Source organism: Notolabrus celidotus, chromosome 12 (genome assembly GCF_009762535.1).
Source record: "Notolabrus celidotus isolate fNotCel1 chromosome 12, fNotCel1.pri, whole genome shotgun sequence".
Taxonomy (NCBI): Eukaryota; Metazoa; Chordata; class Actinopteri; order Labriformes; family Labridae; genus Notolabrus; species Notolabrus celidotus.
In genome coordinates, this window is record NC_048283.1 from 30,461,609 (window position 1) to 30,480,249 (window position 18,641).

Consider the following 18,641-nt stretch of genomic DNA (forward strand, 5'->3'; position numbering starts at 1 on the left):
CTTACTCTGCACTAATGTTAATACGACATTGCTTTTTACTGCCTCATTGGTATTTTATTGTATTATTGATACTTTTATTGTATTATTGGTATTTTATTGTATTATTGGTACTTTTATTGTATTATTGGTATTCTATTGTTTTGGTATTTTATTGTATTATTGGTATTTTATTGTATTATTGGTACTTTTATTGTATTATTGGTACTTTTATTGTATTATTGGTATTTTATTGTATTATTGGTACTTTTATTGTATTATTGGTATTCTATTGTGTTGGTATTTTATTGTATCATTCCTATTTTACTGGTATTTTATTGTATTATTGGTATTTTGTTGTGTCATTGTATCCCACAGTGTCATGTTATTTTATTTTTGACAGTGGGCATGTTATTGTAATACTGGTATGATGAATGTATTGACTGTGATCAGCACTGCACTTATGTCCATGACAAATTCCCCCCCAGGGACATTAAAGTTAATCTTATCTCATGTTAAAAGTAGAAGTGTGAAGTAAGAACTACTCACCAGTAGATGTCAAAAACAATTTCAGCTGCAGACAGAATTTGCTTTGGACTTCAGATGCAACATGAACTGCTCCTGTTGGAATCCGTGCGCAGGTTAAAAGTAAATTGTTGCTAAGTTAAATTTAAGTAGAGTTGATTTCACAAACTGAAGACATTATACAGTGAATTTAAAAGAAACTAACAGGGGAAATATTTAGCTCACAGTGCTTTATAACAAGAAAGCAGCTGGTACTTCAATAGACTAGTAATCGTTTCTTTTCTTTAAACTTTATAAAGTTTGCAGTCACGTAAAAATAAAAAATAAAAAAGTGTATTCACTGTAACCCTGAAACACTCCACCCAAAAAATACCGAGTACAAGAAAATAACAAAAAAACAAACATGTTTATTAATCAAACATCAGGAATCACAGAGGCTTTCGCTTCAACACCATGTGGTCATCTTGTTGGAAAGTCCTCGTAATAATAACAAAGACTGCTTTCAGATTTTTAAATTAAACATTTGAACTTTTATTACTATTTATTAATAACACAAAACATATTGCTACACTGATGTTGTAACTACTTGTTTTATTCATTTGATATAAATAAATGGATAAATTTGTGGCGACATAATGAATCATCAAGGTACTAACACGGTCATCTGTTACATATAAATGTGACTTTTTAATCTAAGTCTTCACGCAGGCCCAGTGGACAACTCAAAGAAGATAATAAGTCATTTCTAAAGTTTAAATTCATCGGTGGTCAAACTGATACAAAATGCACCCTTTAAAAAACATCACAGCTTAGCAGGTCTGATCATACAGATGCACAACTCCTCCGAGTAGAGACAAACAAACCAGACGGACTGGTTAGCCCATCAGTTGGTAGACGGTATGCTAGCTCGCTTTGTACGCCAGACCAGTCCAACTACCAAACAGCAACAAGCAGTCTTTATCAGTCTTTGATGATTTAAGGTGATAAGAAGACTGAGAGGTCCATTCAGGATTTACATGTTCAGTCAGGACCAAAGACACTGATGCAGGATTTTCTCAGAGTGTTTCTTAGTTGCTGTGGACCAGAGTGACAAAGAGAAACAGTGAGCAGAGAGAGATGGCACCGGTCAGCACGGCTTTCACCAGCAGCACGGTCCAGCTGCCCAGAAGGAAGACATGGACAAACAACCTGCAAACAAAGAGACAGAGTTAACATGACGTTAGAAAACACAACTGGTTCAACCGTTCCTCAGATTGATAGATACATTTATTGAAGGATTGAATGGACGCTCTGAAAACTCTAAACTTGAGTCTGAGATTCTAATAAATGTTCATTTGAAGAATCTCTGTTTTCTATCCACATGCACATCTCCTCATGTCAATGATCAGCTGTGCATTTGGTGTTATCACAGACTGTAAATGTTTCACTCCAGCTTCACAAACTGATAACAACTGAAGGTTCAGTACAATGATCTGCTTATCATCTCGATCATCTCTTCCTCTTTATGCAGAATATCAGCAACCTTTAAGATGTTTCATTAGTGCAACAGCGACATGTTATTACACTTGAATTCATCAAAGTACAGACAATTACAACAACAGAGCGGGCAGAATGAGACCACTCCAAGTGATATCAGTATGATGTCGTTATTATAAACAGCAGGTGAAGCACTTATCTTCCTCTGGTTGGATTTGATCATCAAAACATTATTTTAATCAAGATGATTTAATCAAACTCTCTGTTTGCTTGTAAATTACTGTATCTCTCAATCACTAAAACACTAAACTCTATTTTCTGAACCAAATTCTTAGCAGCCTGAACCCATGTATCGAATCAGTCACTCTTTTGGCAAAACCAGAAGCACTTTTCACCTGTGAGACCACTTCAAACACATTCTCACTCACTAAACACATGTTGCACTGTGATGCACTTGTGTTGCATAACGGTAAGCACAGGTAGCAAAAGTTAAATACATTTGAAGCACAAGTGTCACAAACTCAAACACAACCACTCAAACATGATCACACTTGTGGCTAATGATGTGAGGAAACCAATATAAGTCAGTTCAGAGAGCACTGGTTGTTGAAGGTTGTACAATGGTCTGATGGGGCAGAGGAAGAGGAATGGAGTGAAATCGAGAAAGACAAAGAACAGTAACTTCTGATGAAATCCGAGCTACTGTGATAGACCATGTTCTTCTCATTTGTATTTGTGTTTACTTTATTCTTAGTGTATCCAGGAGCTACATTCATTTAGCCTGCTGTGAACAGTAAACATGATTTCTCCAGCTTCATGTCCTGAGCGTTGTGTTTTCAGTGTTTTGATGTAGTGTGTAATGACTGCTTAGTGTTATTTTAATTTTGATTGACTTGAGGTATGATCTGACAACATTTTTAGGTTTTGCAGGAAGAGTCAGAGGTTTGGTGAATGTAGTTTGAAAATTGGGTTTTGTGCCTATAGTGTTGAGAAAAGAATGGTGGATGACTAGAAATGTGTTTTAGTAAATGAGAAATACTGTAAATGAGCCTGTAAATTGAACATACTCACAATCATTGCTTGTGTAACTAGCGCCACCCTGTGGTTCACAGAATAAAGTGCAGCCACAACATTAGTGGTCCACATTAACTGAACAGTGTCTCCCTTAAACTGATAATTCTCTTTTTTCTAAATAAACTTTTTTTTGCTTAGCTTAGCATTAAAATGGAAAAAGGGTAAGTGGATTTCATAGAGGAAGTGCACAGACATTATCTGTCTACTAATATTTAAATGTTATTTTGTTGTCTAAGGTTCCTGAATGTGGAAGAAGTAGACTTCTGTATAATGTCTAGAGCAGGGGTTCCCGAACTGTTCAGGCAGGGACCCCCAGAATACAGGAGCCAAAGACTCATGACCCCCACTGTCCATGGATGTCATTCAAATGTTGCTTCATACTTCTTTTAGCTGGTCTGATGAAATCAGCCTAGCTTCATGTACATGTTGCTGTTTCCTGAACCTGCACTACTGATGCTTTTGTCATTATATTTACAACAATTGGTAAAATATGCAATTTTAGATTACTTAAAGAAAATAAAAATCTGAAAGACTTCTCGCGACCCCCCTTTAGTGTCTTGCGACCCCCCAGGGGGTCCTGACTCCCACTTTGGGAACCCCTGGTCTAGAGACATTTAATAAAGTGAGACCTTTGCCTTGCAGCAGTGTAGCACTGCTTTGTCTTTATACATTATGCTTTACATAATCTGACTGAATGATTATTCATCTGGGATTTGAATCACCTTGAGCAGTGAGCAACACCTGCTGTTACAGAGCTGTCAGCATTTTGGAAAATCTTAGATTGAATATTACAAAGATATTAGAACGGGATCCAAAAGTTGCAGAAAAGCAATAATTGATTGAAAAAAAAGAAGATTAAATTATTGCACAGTTGCTTTAGTGGTACACCTTAGTAAACATTTTCATGCTGATATTTAGGACTGAATCATAGTTTCGTGTCTCCTTTAGAACAGCACGATGTTCAGACTCTCATTATAGTCCCATTTTGATTTCAGTAAAAATAAAGCAGAGTATGCTGGTTCAGTAATACCAGCTTCTTTCAGACAGTCTCTGAGTAAGATGTAGAGATAAGGCTGAGGTCCCTGTATTCAAACATTCAGCTGAGCAGCAGGATCTTAATGTCATTAAAGTGTGCAGGCCAAACCATTTTTATTGATGCAGTCCGTCTTGTTGTCCTGCAACCATGCAATGTAACTAACTACAAAATGTGCCTTTAAACACTTTACTAATCCACATGTTGCATCTTAATTGATTATTTCTATTTCAGAAATTCAACAGAATTCTCGAGGTATTGACGGTTACACAGATACATCCTTGAGCTCCTACGGTTCAGACTTCCCAGGTTTCAGAGAGGTCATCTCCTGAAGATCTGTCTCTATGGAAACTGTGTTGAGCATGTCTGGATGTTTCTATGTTAAAGTTGAGTGTATGAGTGTGTGTGAAGGGATGTCACACTCACTCCATTAGGAAGGCCTTGTAGACACAAAGAGCCAGCAGCACTGTGACGGGAAGCCTGAAGGTCTTAGGAAGGTCATACCGTGTGAACATCCACACCACTGCTGCCATGGCGATATAATGGACCTATAAAGAAGACGGAAGAAATACTGACTTTTGATTTATGGTTGAACACACTCAGGTCCTGTTCTGCAAAACATTCACATGATAGAGAAAGTAGTAAAAACACCTAAAAATAGACGAACACTCACCAAACTAATGTTGGAGTCGAAGCTCATCTGGATGTACTTCCAGTCAAACTCAATCCCTCGGGCTCCCACCCACAGAGGGAGACACCTGAAGAGTCAAAACGGGACAGACAACATGAGCTTATTGTGCTCAATCACAAAGTAGAGCTGCTGTTTCATCAGCAGGGACAGTATCACTGCGTACCTGGACATCACAAGCTCTGCTGTCGCCCAGCCCATGGCAGCCACCATGATCTTGTACTCTCCTTTACCAGGGTTACGAGACATCACGAGGTGGAGACCCAGCAGGTCGGCCAGGTCTACTGTTGCCTTCATGAATTCCTGAAAAACATTGAAACACTATAAAACATCGTGTGCACACTGTACTCTATTAGCTTTCTGTATTTTTGCAGGGTTTATAGTAGGGATGGGCAATGATTATCGGATATTCCAATATTCGTTCACTTAGTAATAATTGAAGATTTACTTTGAAAATTTTCTCATTTTAAAAAGTTAAATATTTCACTGTTCTTACAGACGTCTGGTTGTATTATGGTATTCCTGCCAGACGGTGGCTACATGTGTCTTAAAGCTGTTTGCTAACCCCATTAGCAAACAGAAGAAGAAGAATGCTAACTGCATTAAATAGCAAAAGAAGAAGAAAATATTAGCGACAGTCACAGCGATTTTCTCCGTTTCTGAATCTCACACTACTACATGTGTTTCAATGTAAAGATCGAGACAGACGCTGTCAGTGACGGCTACTAGCACCTCGTCCTGCTGCTGGTTCATGTGACTGCAACACAAACGGGCTGTTAACAGGACAGGACAGGTCTGCGTCTGCATCATAGACTGTAAATAAAAATGGATAGCGTTGCTCCGCCTCTTCCCGTTGTACAGTTCTGAAGCCAAAAAATCCCTCTCCTGGGCGCCGCCCTTGTGCAGCCAGAGCCTGTGAAGCCTTTGTAATAAGCTCCGCCCTACAGCGTAACGTCACAAGACGCTGTGTGTCCTTTGAAGTTTCGTTCTATGGCGGCTGTGAATCAAAGGAAACCCGGAAGTAAAACCCCGTTTTTAAACTCTAATAACTAACGAAAAAGAAACTTTTCAGAAAAAAGAGGCCTTGGACACAAAACAGTCAAATACTAACTACATATCACCACAGCATACGGATGTGAGAAATATTCGTATGACGTGTATTTATTTTTTAAAGTTTGACTGCTCCCCCATTCAAATGAATGGGGGAGACGGATTTTTTGACCTATACTGCAGCCAGCCACCAGGGGGCAGTCACACTGCTGAAAGCTTCACCACCAGGGTTGTATCCGGCACGCTTGGTCTGCATCTGTGTGTGTGTGTGTGTGTGTGTGTGTGTGTGTGTGTGTGTGTGTGTGTGTGTGTGTGTGTGTGTGTGTGTGTGTGTGTGTGTGTGTGTGTGTGTGTGTGTGTGGTGGGGGGGGATTATTCGATTAAGCGTTGAATAGATGCCAATGATTATCTAATAGTATTTTGGCTTGAAATTCCCATCCCTAGTTTATAGTTGAAAACATCTGAAGGACAACAAAAAGCTAATCTTCATTTCTGACGTGGTTCCTGAGATGAAGATTAGGGACTCACCCCAACGAAATCATAAATACCAGCTCCTCCTTCCCATGTGGGGAAAAATGTAGCCAAAAAGAGCATCTGAAACACAAGAAGAAGGCAAAACATTTGACTTAACCTGCAATCATATGGTGGAGGAAAAAAATCATGTGACTTTCATTTTTGTTGGACTTTTTTTTTCCCAGTTGAGAGACTTGAATTCATATTGCACATACACATTGCAGTTGATAGCGAACGTTAAGCTGACTGTAAAATACTTTTTTCATATTGTCACTGTCGGGCAGAAACCTTGTATCTCCATATTTAATCTATGACATTTTCTTCCATTAATTAACACTATTGATCTTCCTTAATGTCTGTCGGTAGGCTTTCTGAAATAAAACAAATACAACTATTTCTAAAAGCTTGTGGTTGAATCTCATGCATGTTTATTATGTGAAAAACTGTTCTTTTTTTACTTCCTGGAAAGTTGTGGTTTTGGAGATACAAGGTTTCTGCCTGACAGTGATGATATGTAACATGTTATCAGTTTGTAATCAATAGTTGTAGATGTATAATAAACTTTATTAGTTCTGACTGATAAAATACAACACATCATCTCTACAGACTCCTCACTGTTTCCTTATTTCCCTTTAAAGTACTTCAAGATGAAAAACAAAAAACTGAACATCTAACCATCCTGTGAGCACCCATGAGTAGAGACACTCTGTGCTTTCTTCCTGCAATCATTTCTTCCATTCACATCAAAGTGATGACCACCTGTCAGATCAGCAGGCAGCTCACTCACCTTACAGAGCTGGACGAACAGGTACGTTGCTCCTGCCTGGACACATCTCCAAAAGGCGTTGTACTCTGAACTACAAGGTGAACACAAACATTGTGATGCCAGGACTCAACAATAAGAAGGCACAGTGCACAACATTTAACAAAGCATGAAGAAAACAAGACAGAAACTGACAGAAATCTGAGTCTTATTCAAATAACACTACATGAAATAAAGGTTTGTAGTTCAGCACATGAATTACCAAATTCAAGAGCACACTTCCCAGTTCTAAGAAGATTATGTAGACCCCTCCCAAATCTCTGCTAATCAGATTATTAGCAGACTTCTTAATCTCTCCACAAGTTACTTCAGCAGAGGAATACAAGAGAAACCATGTATGTTTAAATCATGATGCTATGACTGTTATTTCATAATGTGGCACAGTACAACACATGATTACTTTCCATCTTTCACTGCAGCTATGCTTCACTGGCTACAGATGGGTTGATAGAATATAAACTGAGACAACATTAAGACGCCATGCTGCAGATCTCTGATTCAGACACTTACAGGCCGCTGCACTTGTATGTTATGAAGTAAGGGAAATACGCCAGAGCAAAGCAGTTCCCAAAGTGAAACAGCGTCATGATGTCAGGTCACAGAAATCAGCTGCCTGCAGAGACACAGAGACACAGAGGGTAAATGGTGTGTACAAATACAGCACATTTCAAGCCTTCTGAGCGCTCAAAGCACAATCACCCACACATTCACACACTGATGGAGGAGAAAACTATTTATATCACCTATCAGTACCAACCAGTCTCATTCATACACATTTATACGCTGCTGACTTCGCAACCCAGGGACCACTTGGGGTTCAGAGTCTGGACCAAGGACACTTGGACATGTAGACTTCAAGAGCTGGGAATAAACTGCAAACCTTTTGATTGATACACACCCCCCTTCTCCACTTTTTAAGGACTTCTGAGACAAATGTTACCAATAACAAACCAATATCAGACTTCTGTTAACCCTCCTGTTATGTTTGTTTCTCTGGAACAGCAATAATGTACCTGGGTCAATTTGACCCGGGGCATATTCAATTATCCAAAAGTGTCAGAACCAAAAAAATCCCAATAAACATTTTTTAAATCATATTTTTAACTCCATTACTAACCATTTAAATCAAGATTTGGTCCATTGGTGTTGTTTAATTCTCACAGATCATGGTTCAATGAAGATAACTCGTGTTAAAACTTGTTTTTATTGTTAATTGGAAAACCCTAAATATAAATACAATACTTTTACATGACATAGATTTTTGTTTATTTGATTTTACATTTTGAATTTTTTTATTTATTATGCAGTGATGTTGATACTTTAACACGACATCTCTTCTGTCACATGCTCTCTAGATTTTTATGCTGCATTTAGCAGGTTTGGAAGGCTTATATATTGCCTAAAAATAGACTTTAAAAAGGGTCAATTTGACCCGCAACATTACAGGAGGGTTAATACTGCCAAATTTGGGCACACCAACAGTTTTCATTTAATACTAATGTATGTATAGTTTGTTTAAACAAAAGTCCTGATCCTTTAAAGATGCAATTTTCAGAGAAAAACTGCAAAACCTAAATATCATCGATGTTATTTCAGTGCTGGAAGATTTCTCGTACTGTCTCATTGAAGCTTGCGTTTTTGTCCCATGACTTAAATGCAAGTTATTTAAACATTCAATCCAGTTAAATTGACCAATTTTAAAAGTGCGTGTCTAATTAATAACAACTGTGGTTGATGGTTAATATTTAACTGACTGAAGATCCCGCAATGACACCTGAACTCACCGTAATACAAACAAGCTAACAGGCTGAATTTGAGCTTAACAGAGAAAAAATACATCTGTCATTGCTGTTGAATGTTGTCAGGTTTATGGTGTGAGCTCTTAACAGGGCTATACAGTAAACTTTGTATTATAATGTAATACAATTAGGAATAGTAATAATCTGTGCACCAGCTAGCAGAACTAGCATCCTCCTGTCAGCCGGTGAACTCTCGCTCCTCCACATGAGTCAGAAATGATCCTGACGGTAGTTTCTCTTAAAGGAGTTTAATCATCAAATATCTCTTAATGTTTCATCTAAACCACAGGACAGAAGGCGTACATTAAACTAAATCTGTGTCAACACTTACCGTTTTAAAAAACAGGCGTCGTGCTCCAGTTGAATGAGACCGGAAGTAGCCTCGGTCCAGCTCAGAAATGCTTCCGACAAAGTCTCCGGTAGGAACTAGACATTTTCAATTTTCACAATTTTCATCAGATTTTTTCTGAAAATCTGCATTTCCACAGTTTCTGTTGATTCAAATCAGTGTGTGCTCGTTGTTTAACCAAAAATGTCTCAACCTCCGTGAAATAACTTTCAGACTTAAAAACTCTGTTTATTGACACAAAATCTCTACAAGTGAAATCAGCAGGAAACATCTGCTCTTTAAACTAAATTACAATTCAATTCAATTCAATTGAAAACCTTTATTTATTCAGGAGAAGACATTGAGGTTTCCCTCATTTCCATTGTTACCGAGATCACAGGCACATTAGAAACAACAAACAAACACACAATCATTCACAAAATAACAGATTAACAGATACAGTTTGAGTCACAGTGGTCAGAGATCAAAGTCTTAAACTCTGCAAAAGAGGGAATGGATATCAACTTTAAAGTCTGTTGGAGCGTATTCCATGATTTAGGGGCATCAATGGAAAATGCTGATCGACCCAGTTCAGTATTGACTCCAGGTGCTTTCAGAGTAAAATTTGTAAAGAGTCAACAAAACATGAGACAACATATGTCTAATTTGCAGAATTTAAGGTCTTGCTGCTGGGATCTCTTTTTACATCTCACTGATATGAAGCAAAGAAGGCTAACTTTTAGTATGTAATGGAAGGACGGTGTCCTCTTGAATCTAATGTCTACAACAATGACTATAAAAGACATTAATTTGTAAAACAGCAGAGAAAATAAGATGCATTTTTCCACCAACATCTTTATTGATGAAGGTAAAGTAACATTTCTCTTTCTCTGTAAGCTAATATTCTTTCTTACTCAGTAGTTAAACAAGCATTTTTTTTTTTGCAAATCCCCCAAATCTATGCTTCTATTTTCAAAGATAGTATAATAATAACAAAACATAGAAACTAGGAATATGTAGAGTGCTCAGTATGATATCAAAGACACAAAGGTTGCAAAGAACTGAAATTTTGTCTTGATGTCACACATTTTCTCAGAACTTTCTTCTTTTGACGCAGATGAAGTTTCTTTTTTCAGAGCAGTCCCTGGTGATCCAGTTGTCTGTGTCATATTTGGACAAAGTCCCGCAGTGTTTCCACTGGGACGGACAGCGAGGTAGCGCTCCCTTATCTTCCAACTCCTGTCCATCCGTCCAAAACCAGTATCCGCCAAGGAACCGCAGGCCTGTCCAAACCTGAGACCCACAGAGAGAACTGTTATTGTTTTATCTTTGAGTGCTCTGACTTTTATTCAAATTCAAATTAAAGCCAAAAGGAGCATCAACAACGTTGCCTTCTTCTTCAAATTTCTAGTAATTCGATCAATATTTAAAGGAGAGGCCTATATTCAGAAACCCAAAGTGAACATCCAAATACTTTCTCATCCTTAATTTAAACACGTCTTTAAATGGCGTTTTTAATCAAACCTATTATGGCATTTAAAGTGTACTCCTTATTCAAATATCTGCCTGCCCATCATATTGCATTTCAATGATTACCACAAGAGGCGGCAAGTTTCATCCGAAGAGTTGTGTTGCTGCATCATTGTAAAAGGTTACAGTCAGAACGACTGAGTCATTTTATAATTCTAATACATGAGAACTAAATATTTTAATTCAAAACTCTCAAACCTCCTCAGTCTCTGCGCTGTAGATCCTGTCTCTGACATAGTCATGGTCAGACTGCATTAAGGTCAGGAGACTGAAGGGGAACCTGCATGACTCCCCCCTGTTTTTTTCACACTTGGTCTCCATGTCCTCACAATGCTGCAGGGCATCTTCCCACGTCTTGTTCTCCTTCACCAGCACCAGGTTGTCACCTAAGCAGACAAATGAATGCTTCTTGTTGCATGCCCCGCTTCTCAGCTGTTTTGTCTGGATCTGAAAAAGGGCACATTCTTCATCATCTGGAGCACTTTCATCTGATTCCGAAGTGTCATTTTCGGCTACCTCTCCAGCTCCCCTGGTAAAACAAACAAAGGGTATAAACATATGAAGCAAATGCAGTTTACATCACTTTTATTTCAAAATACTGAAGCCGCATGAAGATCATTTCAGACGGATAATTTTTACCATTTCCGGACATTCTCCAGGGCTGACCGATTCCAGGAGTCTTTGTGTTCACCGATCCAGACTTGTTCCACACCTGCATCCATCAACCATTTGCTCACCGTTCTTGCCGTTTCTAAAGAGACCAGGTCAATCTGGAATTTCTGGCAGTACAGTCTTGCTTTGCTCCAGGTCAGCTTATTTGTTCTTAGATACACATGCTGTCTTATGGTTGATGTCTCCATGCACAGAGCAGCCATGAGCAGGGAACAGAGTGTGAGCAGAAAGCTGCTTTTGCCCCCCATGACTGCTCCTGTCCCCACAACAAGTCTCAAGAGCCTGTTTTGAGAGTATGCTGTGGTTTGAGGCTTATGAGGAGCTGTCACTCTGCTCTTATAGTAGCTGCATATTTGGTCTCTCCCATATGGACACACCCTACCTGACCCAGCTGACCACTTCTTGTCTTTAGTCCAGCCTTTTAGTCTGAATGGATGTCAGCTATATTGTAATATGACGGTCATTTCATTATTGTACTTTTTTAAACAGTCACCGGTGAGTTATTCAGGGTTACTTGTTCCTTCAAAGTTTACTTTGAAAGTTTGATTTGATTTTTTAATCAAATGGAACCACAGATGATTAAACAGTCATCAGGCGAGACAATACCCAGAGTGATCCAATCCTTCTCTTCAGTTTTTTACAGTTTAGATTAAACAGGTTTAAAAAAGTTAACAAGAGGGACTGAAAGCAGAGGGAGGTAAACATGTGTGTAAACTTTTAAAATATATAAAAAGATCCAAACAAAGGTACGGCATCTTGGAGAGATATATGATTTTCACTTCTCCCAATCATCCATCATCTGTACTGCTCATCCCACTCAGGGTTGTGGGGGACTGGAACCTCTGTCCCAGCTGTCAGTGGACAAGAGGCAGGGTACACCTTAGATTATTTGCCAGTTTTTAACAGGGCTGTTATATTTGGGCTTTGGCGGGAGCTGTAGTACCAGCAGAGTACCCACACATGCATGAAAACTCCACAAGGAAAAGCCCCTCAGGATTCAAACCAGGAACCTTCTTGCTGTTCGGCAATAATTCAAACCACTGCACCACCATGCAGCCCTTTCTCAATCGTAGTTTTCTGAAGCATCATCAAGAAGGTAATCTTTTCAGATGTAAAGATTTCATCAACTATATGAAACCAGTCTTTTACAGTTAAGGTTGCTGACTAAAAGCCACTGTTTTACTGCCTTACTGGCAGCCATGCTCAGTCAGACTTTAGGACAGGCCCTAAGCAGAAGGTAAGGATTTGCTCGTAGGGGCCACGGCTCCTCCAGCAGCTGGGAAAACCTAGACGGTGAGACTAAAACATCCAGTTGGCTGTTTTAAAACAATTTGTAACTTTCTAATTTTGAAATGTTAATGCAGTAAAGTATTAAAACCAAGTAAGAAAGTCAGTGTTCCTTATGCCATGAAGTCTGTCAGTGAATGAAATGTGCTCTGGCTCAAAAAAGTCAGGGACGAGGCCTTATCCGGGGTAAAGTCAAGAGTGTTTATCTCCTCAGATAAACCAGATCATATTTGAAAGTGACAAATTGATCTATTTATAACCTGTTTCCAAAAGGTTTCAACTCCTCTTATAATGTGTTCTTCTTTTTCTTTGCTTGATATACTTACATGAATTTCTTTAGAGACCGCAGTATAACTCCCCTCCAATATGTGCTCTCTCTCTAGAGATTAGGACGAACGTTTTTTATTAATTTTTGACCCGTGCCTTATTTTTGTTACTTCCTTGAAAAAAACAAAAAAATTCAAATCTTTGGAAATGTTTGTAAGGAGTTTGTTGCCATGCATCCTACTGCTTAAACAAACACACCACATTAGGGACACCTTTCACAGCACAATGAAAACATGTGCATGCTGTAACAAATACCGATTTGATATTGATATTGCATTCATCATAGCAAGACATGTGTGAAGTAAGTTTGTTTAGACTCAAATTTTCAAGCACTAAAATCTAAGAACATTTGATGTTGTTGAAAAGTGGTGATTAATACCTGTGTGCTTTTTGCTAGTGTGCTGATAACTCGCTTTCAAAGTGCCGCCAGCTGCTTGGCTTCTCTCAAAACCACAGTGACATTTAAAGTGTTAAGTTAAGATATCTTGGATTACCTAATGTCTAAGGTTAAGCATGTTGTTGTGTGCATTTTTTTGACTAAAGAGATTCAAATCTGGTTATTTGCCTGCAGCCTGATTTCCCCATCCAGTATAGAGTATTTTTGAATGTAGACTATTTGAATCAGACTCACATGCATAGAGAAACAGGGCCCTTCCCTTCACTGCACATGGTTGGACTCCTGTTTATCTTTCACTTTTTCAAAACTCATTTGATTTCATGCAAATGACATGATATCATAAAATGCAGATTTGAATCAAGCAAACCCCTTCACCCTCAACCTTTGACATGGTTGGAGTTTTCAGGCTCTAATACAGCGTTTTCTACTCGATGCATACCATCTAACATTTATCTGACTTCACCTTGTATTAAGAAAGCTTTTACCAAAAGCTTGAGAGGGAAAACTTGAGGTCAGATTTAAAGAGAGTTGTGTTGCAGCTGCACAGTGAGCTGCTGCGGTGCTGTCTTTTTTGGACAGAGAGCAGTGTGAACGGCTTCAAGTTTAATGTAAATTATATGTCACACAAGTGAAGCAAGTCACAAAAGGCTCACTGTTTCTTATCAGTCAGTAGCACTGGGACAAAGACTGGATTTTAGCATGCAGACGTTTCGAACACATTGAGTTTGAGGCATTTTGGACCATGTATGTTTCAGCAACTTTCTGTCCCATTGTGAGGTGTGAAACTTAAAGGTGACATATCATGCAAAATTGACTTTTTAATGGTTCTTTACCTGAAATATGTGTCCCTAGCATGTCTACAAACCCCCCGAGAATGAAAAAAATCCATTCTGCCCCTGTTTTGATTTCTCCACCTTTCTGTAAATGTGTGTGAAACGAGCCGTTTCAGACTTCTGTGTTTTTGTTACGTAACAACAATATCCGGTCTGTCACGGAGTCAGAGCTCAGAGCTTGTTCAGCCCATAGACTGTATAAAATAATACTGAATCCCCCCTCTGTTTTTCATTACCTGCACAAATGTGTGCTAACAAGGAGCTTAGGAGGGAGGCATGCTAGTTGTAGGCTGTCTTAATAAACACAAAGGTCGGTTTTACTCCCCACGTCTGCAGATTTGAAGATCTAGTGGAGGATTTTTATTTATCATGGATAAGTGCTAGCGCTAGTTAGCATAGCTACATAGCTACATGTCGTAGCTGTAGCTGTGTACCAAGACACACGTCGACATACTGACAAATAAAACAACAAGAAACACAGAATCTGTGACCAATCCTTCAGAAAGGTCCTGCTGCAGGCGCCTCTCTGTCAGGATCAGATTCTGGATCAGATTCAGAGGGTTGAAGTAACGCGGTCTCTGAGCAGCCGTGTATATTCAGCCAACATGTAAACATTAGATCAACGTGCTGGAGAGCCGAGGCCACATCCACTTCCTGAGGGGGCGTGGTCAGAGGGAAAACAGAGTGTTCTGAGGAGGACTGAAGAAGAGGGATTTACAGGCATGCCAAAATCTGATTTCAAAGTGTTTTTTTGAGCATAAACTTTAAAGACATGTTTTGGGGACCTCTTAGACCAATATATATTGATGAAAAAAGCGTGATATGTCACCTTTAAGTCATGTTGGAGATGATAACTAATTCAATAAAGTCTCTTTTAGCAGCAGACCAAACTGAAGTCAGATGAGATGAAGCCAAACTAAAGTTTGTAAATCATGACCCCTGGGCATGGCTGTAAATATGCTGTTTTTGTTCAACAAGCCAAAATGGCAGTCCGTCATTAGCTTTAATTATTCAAGTCCAAGAGGTAGTTCATGGCATGATACATCAGCCATTGAGTCTTGATGTAGGAGACCTTTGAATCAGGTCACTCTGGAGTTTATCGTGCCAGAGTTAAGGAAAATGGAGCCATATTGATTTGGTGTAGGAGGAGGGACCAGACAGGACTATTCATGATTTGCATACTGTTTGCAATGCTTATTGAAGTGATTAGTCAGGGATCACCATGAATAATAACAGGAATATTACAGGTGTAATACTGCTAGGTCATGAACATTTCTCTGTTTGCGGATGATGTTTTTGTTTAATTGTCAAACCTAGAAAGTCCAGTTTTTAATATTACCTTTTTTAGATATCTTCAGTTTGATCTCAGGTGATAAAACAAATGTAAGACCCAAGTTCCAAATACACGTTCAGCTTTATGTTCAGTATTTTAAGTGTTTTTTCCACAGATGGAAATTCCTAAAAGTGACCACACGTTTCACAACTTACCTTCCTGGTTCATTTACATTTTTTTCAGATCCTCTGAGTTTCTGTCTGAAACCATTTTACTTGAGAAATGTGTATCCTTAAATAAAGCATAAATAACATAACCACAGCTTCATTGAGTGACCACCAGAAGAAGCCCTGACTCAACATTTTCCACAACATGCTGCAATAGTGATAGATGAACACTTTAATAAAGTAATCTACACAATTTTGTGAAGTTATAAAACATAACACATTAAAGGTAAAATGTTGTGACAGTGACTCAAGTGTATTAAGTGTTTAAATGTAAGTCACGGTTATGAGCAATAAACATACTGGTACCCTTCAACCTTCAGAAAAAAACCTTTTGTTTGCAGTGAAAGAACTAATGCTGCCTGTTGTTTGAATATCTAAATCCTAAATAAAAAAAGAGAGGTTCACACAGTTTCACACAGTAGTAAGTCAATCACTTTCCATTTCACTTGTTTGAACTGAAATGCCTCAATAACCAAATGGAAATCTTAAGAACTATTAAGCCATAAAAACACACATAATAACACACTCTCCCTGTGAGTCAATCAGCACATGAAACAGGTTATTGTAAATATATATATATTCCCTATTTTGGTTGCTGTGAGTCTTTTCATTCCCCCTAACTTTTCTCTCCAAACAAAGTGTAAGGCAGATTCATTAAATCAGTAATGTTCAGTTAGACATGAGGGGAATATGTTTTATTTACAGCGTTTAGAGATTTTGTATCCGTTCTCAGTTCTGAGCTCCAACTGGACTGAGTCATGATTTTCATTTCAAGAAGGGTGGATGTTGAATAATCTGATCTGGTGTGCCTTCTTCATTTAAAACTTAAAGCACAGATTATGATAACAAGGATTGATATGTCACCAACAATAAGAATATTTTCTCCAACAAGTGTCTCATTTTTCTAAAGGTAAACCAGAATTTAAAATCCCTCTCCTTCCCTCCTGTGTGGTAGTTCTCGTTTTTAATCTTTGCTATATTTCTGAGCATCTTGTCCTCTATTTCTAGAAACATTATGATTAAAGCTAATCATGGTCAGTGTTGAGTATAGTATGCAGAGAAATCAATCTGTTAAACTACAGACAAACAGGTCTCAGCCAAAATGACCTTTGTTCTTCACTCTTACATGCCATTCATTTTTCTGGCACAGATGAAGTTTCTTTTTTCAGAGCAGTCCCTGGTCAGCCAGTTATTTGTGCCGATTTTGGACAAAGTCCCGCAGCGTTCCTTTTGGGGTGGGCAGAGTGGCAGCGCCCCTTCGTCGTCCAGCTGCTGTCCATCCGTCCAAAACCAGAATCCTCCGAGGAAGCGCAGGCCTGTCCAAACCTGAGACATAGAGAGCAAACCATTATTGTTTTATCTTTAAGCGCCCTGACTTTGATTATTATTGGAGAGACTAACGAGGAGGGTTCCTTGTTTAACTCCAAGTAATTTGATTAAATTAGAACAACCATCACAAAAATTTTTACAGGGTATAATTTTGACTCTGTCTTAAAATAAAGAGTTTGAAGTCACTGGTTGCTCAAAGAGGCTGTGCGACTCAGTCTTGTTGGTTTAATATTGTAAAAGGAGAATACCTCTTTAATTTAACCTTCTTTTCATGCCAGTGTTTCATTGAAAATAACTTAAGTCTAATTATTTTCATTTTTATCTCTGTGTTCCTAAAAGACTGTTTAAACGACCTCTAAGATACAGGAGCATGACTCTTGGCTAACAGCTTTAAAAATGCAACCTGTCACAAACAGATACATACACTTCATCATTAAAAGGTTCACAAGCTAGCCAGTCATTGTGTGACTTCAAGACAATAAAAAAATCTATATTTTAGTTCATAACTCTCAAACCTCCTCAGTCTCTGCGTCGTAGATCCTGCTTCTGACATAGTCGTAGTCAGACTGCATTAAGGTCAGGAGACCAAATTTGCACGGCATCCAGCTTTCACATGAGACCTTTATGTCCTTGCAGTGCTGCACTGCATCCTCCCATGTCTTGTTCTCCTTCACCAGCACCAGGTTGTCCTTTCGGCAGACGAAAGGAAACTCCTGGGAGCATGCAGTTCTGTTCAGCTGCGCGCTTTCGCTCTCATAAATGGAACATTCTTCATCATCATCTAGATTACTCTGCGGCATCACCCCGTCACCACTGCTGGTTAAAATATGAAGGACAGTAACACATATTAGAGCAAACACATATTACCCTCGTTTTCGTTTCAGTTTCAGCATTAAAAGTAAAACATGTAAACTGCGTATTCACCTCAGATCTTGTGTTTCCCCCTCTAAGGAATTCGTGGGGTCTCTGTGTTCATTGAGCCAGACATGTTGGAGACCATAATCCTGCATCAATAAGTCAATATCATAAACTGTAGCTAAAGAAATCATGTCAACATACTGCTCGCTACAGATCAGTGTGGCCTCAGTGAAATTCTTCTTCTGTTTCAGGATACGACTCTTCTTTAAGTGGAATGCCTCCATGCACAGAGAGGCAGTAAGCAGGAAGCAGAGTGTGAGCAGAAGGCTCTTTCTGTCCTCCATGACTGCTCCTGTCCTCACATCCAGTTAAGAGAGGAGCTGTCACTCTGCTCTTATAGCAGCTGCGTACCTGGTAACTCCCACATAGACACACCTGATCCAGATGTCAACTTATCTTCCATAGTTCAGCCTTTTAGTCCAAGGTGAATCAGGTACCATGTATTGTATCATGATATTCATTTAATCAGATTATGTTTTAACTGTCAAACATCTGTCACACATTTCTACCAGGAGTCTGTACGTGTTAAAACTTGGATTTACCCTGGCATCAATCCCTGGGTT

General features: G+C 38.8%; 2 protein-coding genes across 3 annotated transcripts; both read right to left on the reverse strand.

Moving 5' to 3' along the window:
* Positions 1-888: 888 nt before the first annotated feature.
* Positions 889-9,395, reverse strand: tmem147 (transmembrane protein 147). The gene is made up of 8 exons (XM_034697914.1): positions 9,289-9,395; positions 7,669-7,771; positions 7,123-7,192; positions 6,351-6,416; positions 4,939-5,075; positions 4,758-4,842; positions 4,511-4,632; positions 889-1,689 (listed from the first exon to the last, which is right to left on the reverse strand). The coding sequence occupies exons 2-8, from the start codon at positions 7,743-7,745 to the stop codon at positions 1,569-1,571; spliced, it is 678 nt and encodes a 225-aa protein (XP_034553805.1). The 5' UTR covers positions 7,746-7,771; positions 9,289-9,395; the 3' UTR covers positions 889-1,568.
* A 6,639-nt stretch (positions 9,396-16,034) lies between these two features.
* Positions 16,035-18,377, reverse strand: LOC117822940 (lymphocyte antigen 75-like). 2 transcript variants are annotated; one of them, XM_034697913.1, is made up of 3 exons: positions 18,085-18,377; positions 17,676-17,973; positions 16,035-17,157 (listed from the first exon to the last, which is right to left on the reverse strand). In XM_034697913.1, exons 1-3 carry the CDS (start codon positions 18,360-18,362, stop codon positions 16,954-16,956), a joined length of 780 nt encoding a protein of 259 aa, XP_034553804.1. In that variant the 5' UTR covers positions 18,363-18,377; the 3' UTR covers positions 16,035-16,953. The 2 variants fall into 2 exon arrangements, with proteins under 2 accessions (XP_034553804.1, XP_034553803.1); XM_034697912.1 differs by having other exon boundaries at positions 17,676-17,976.
* Positions 18,378-18,641: the final 264 nt, after the last annotated feature.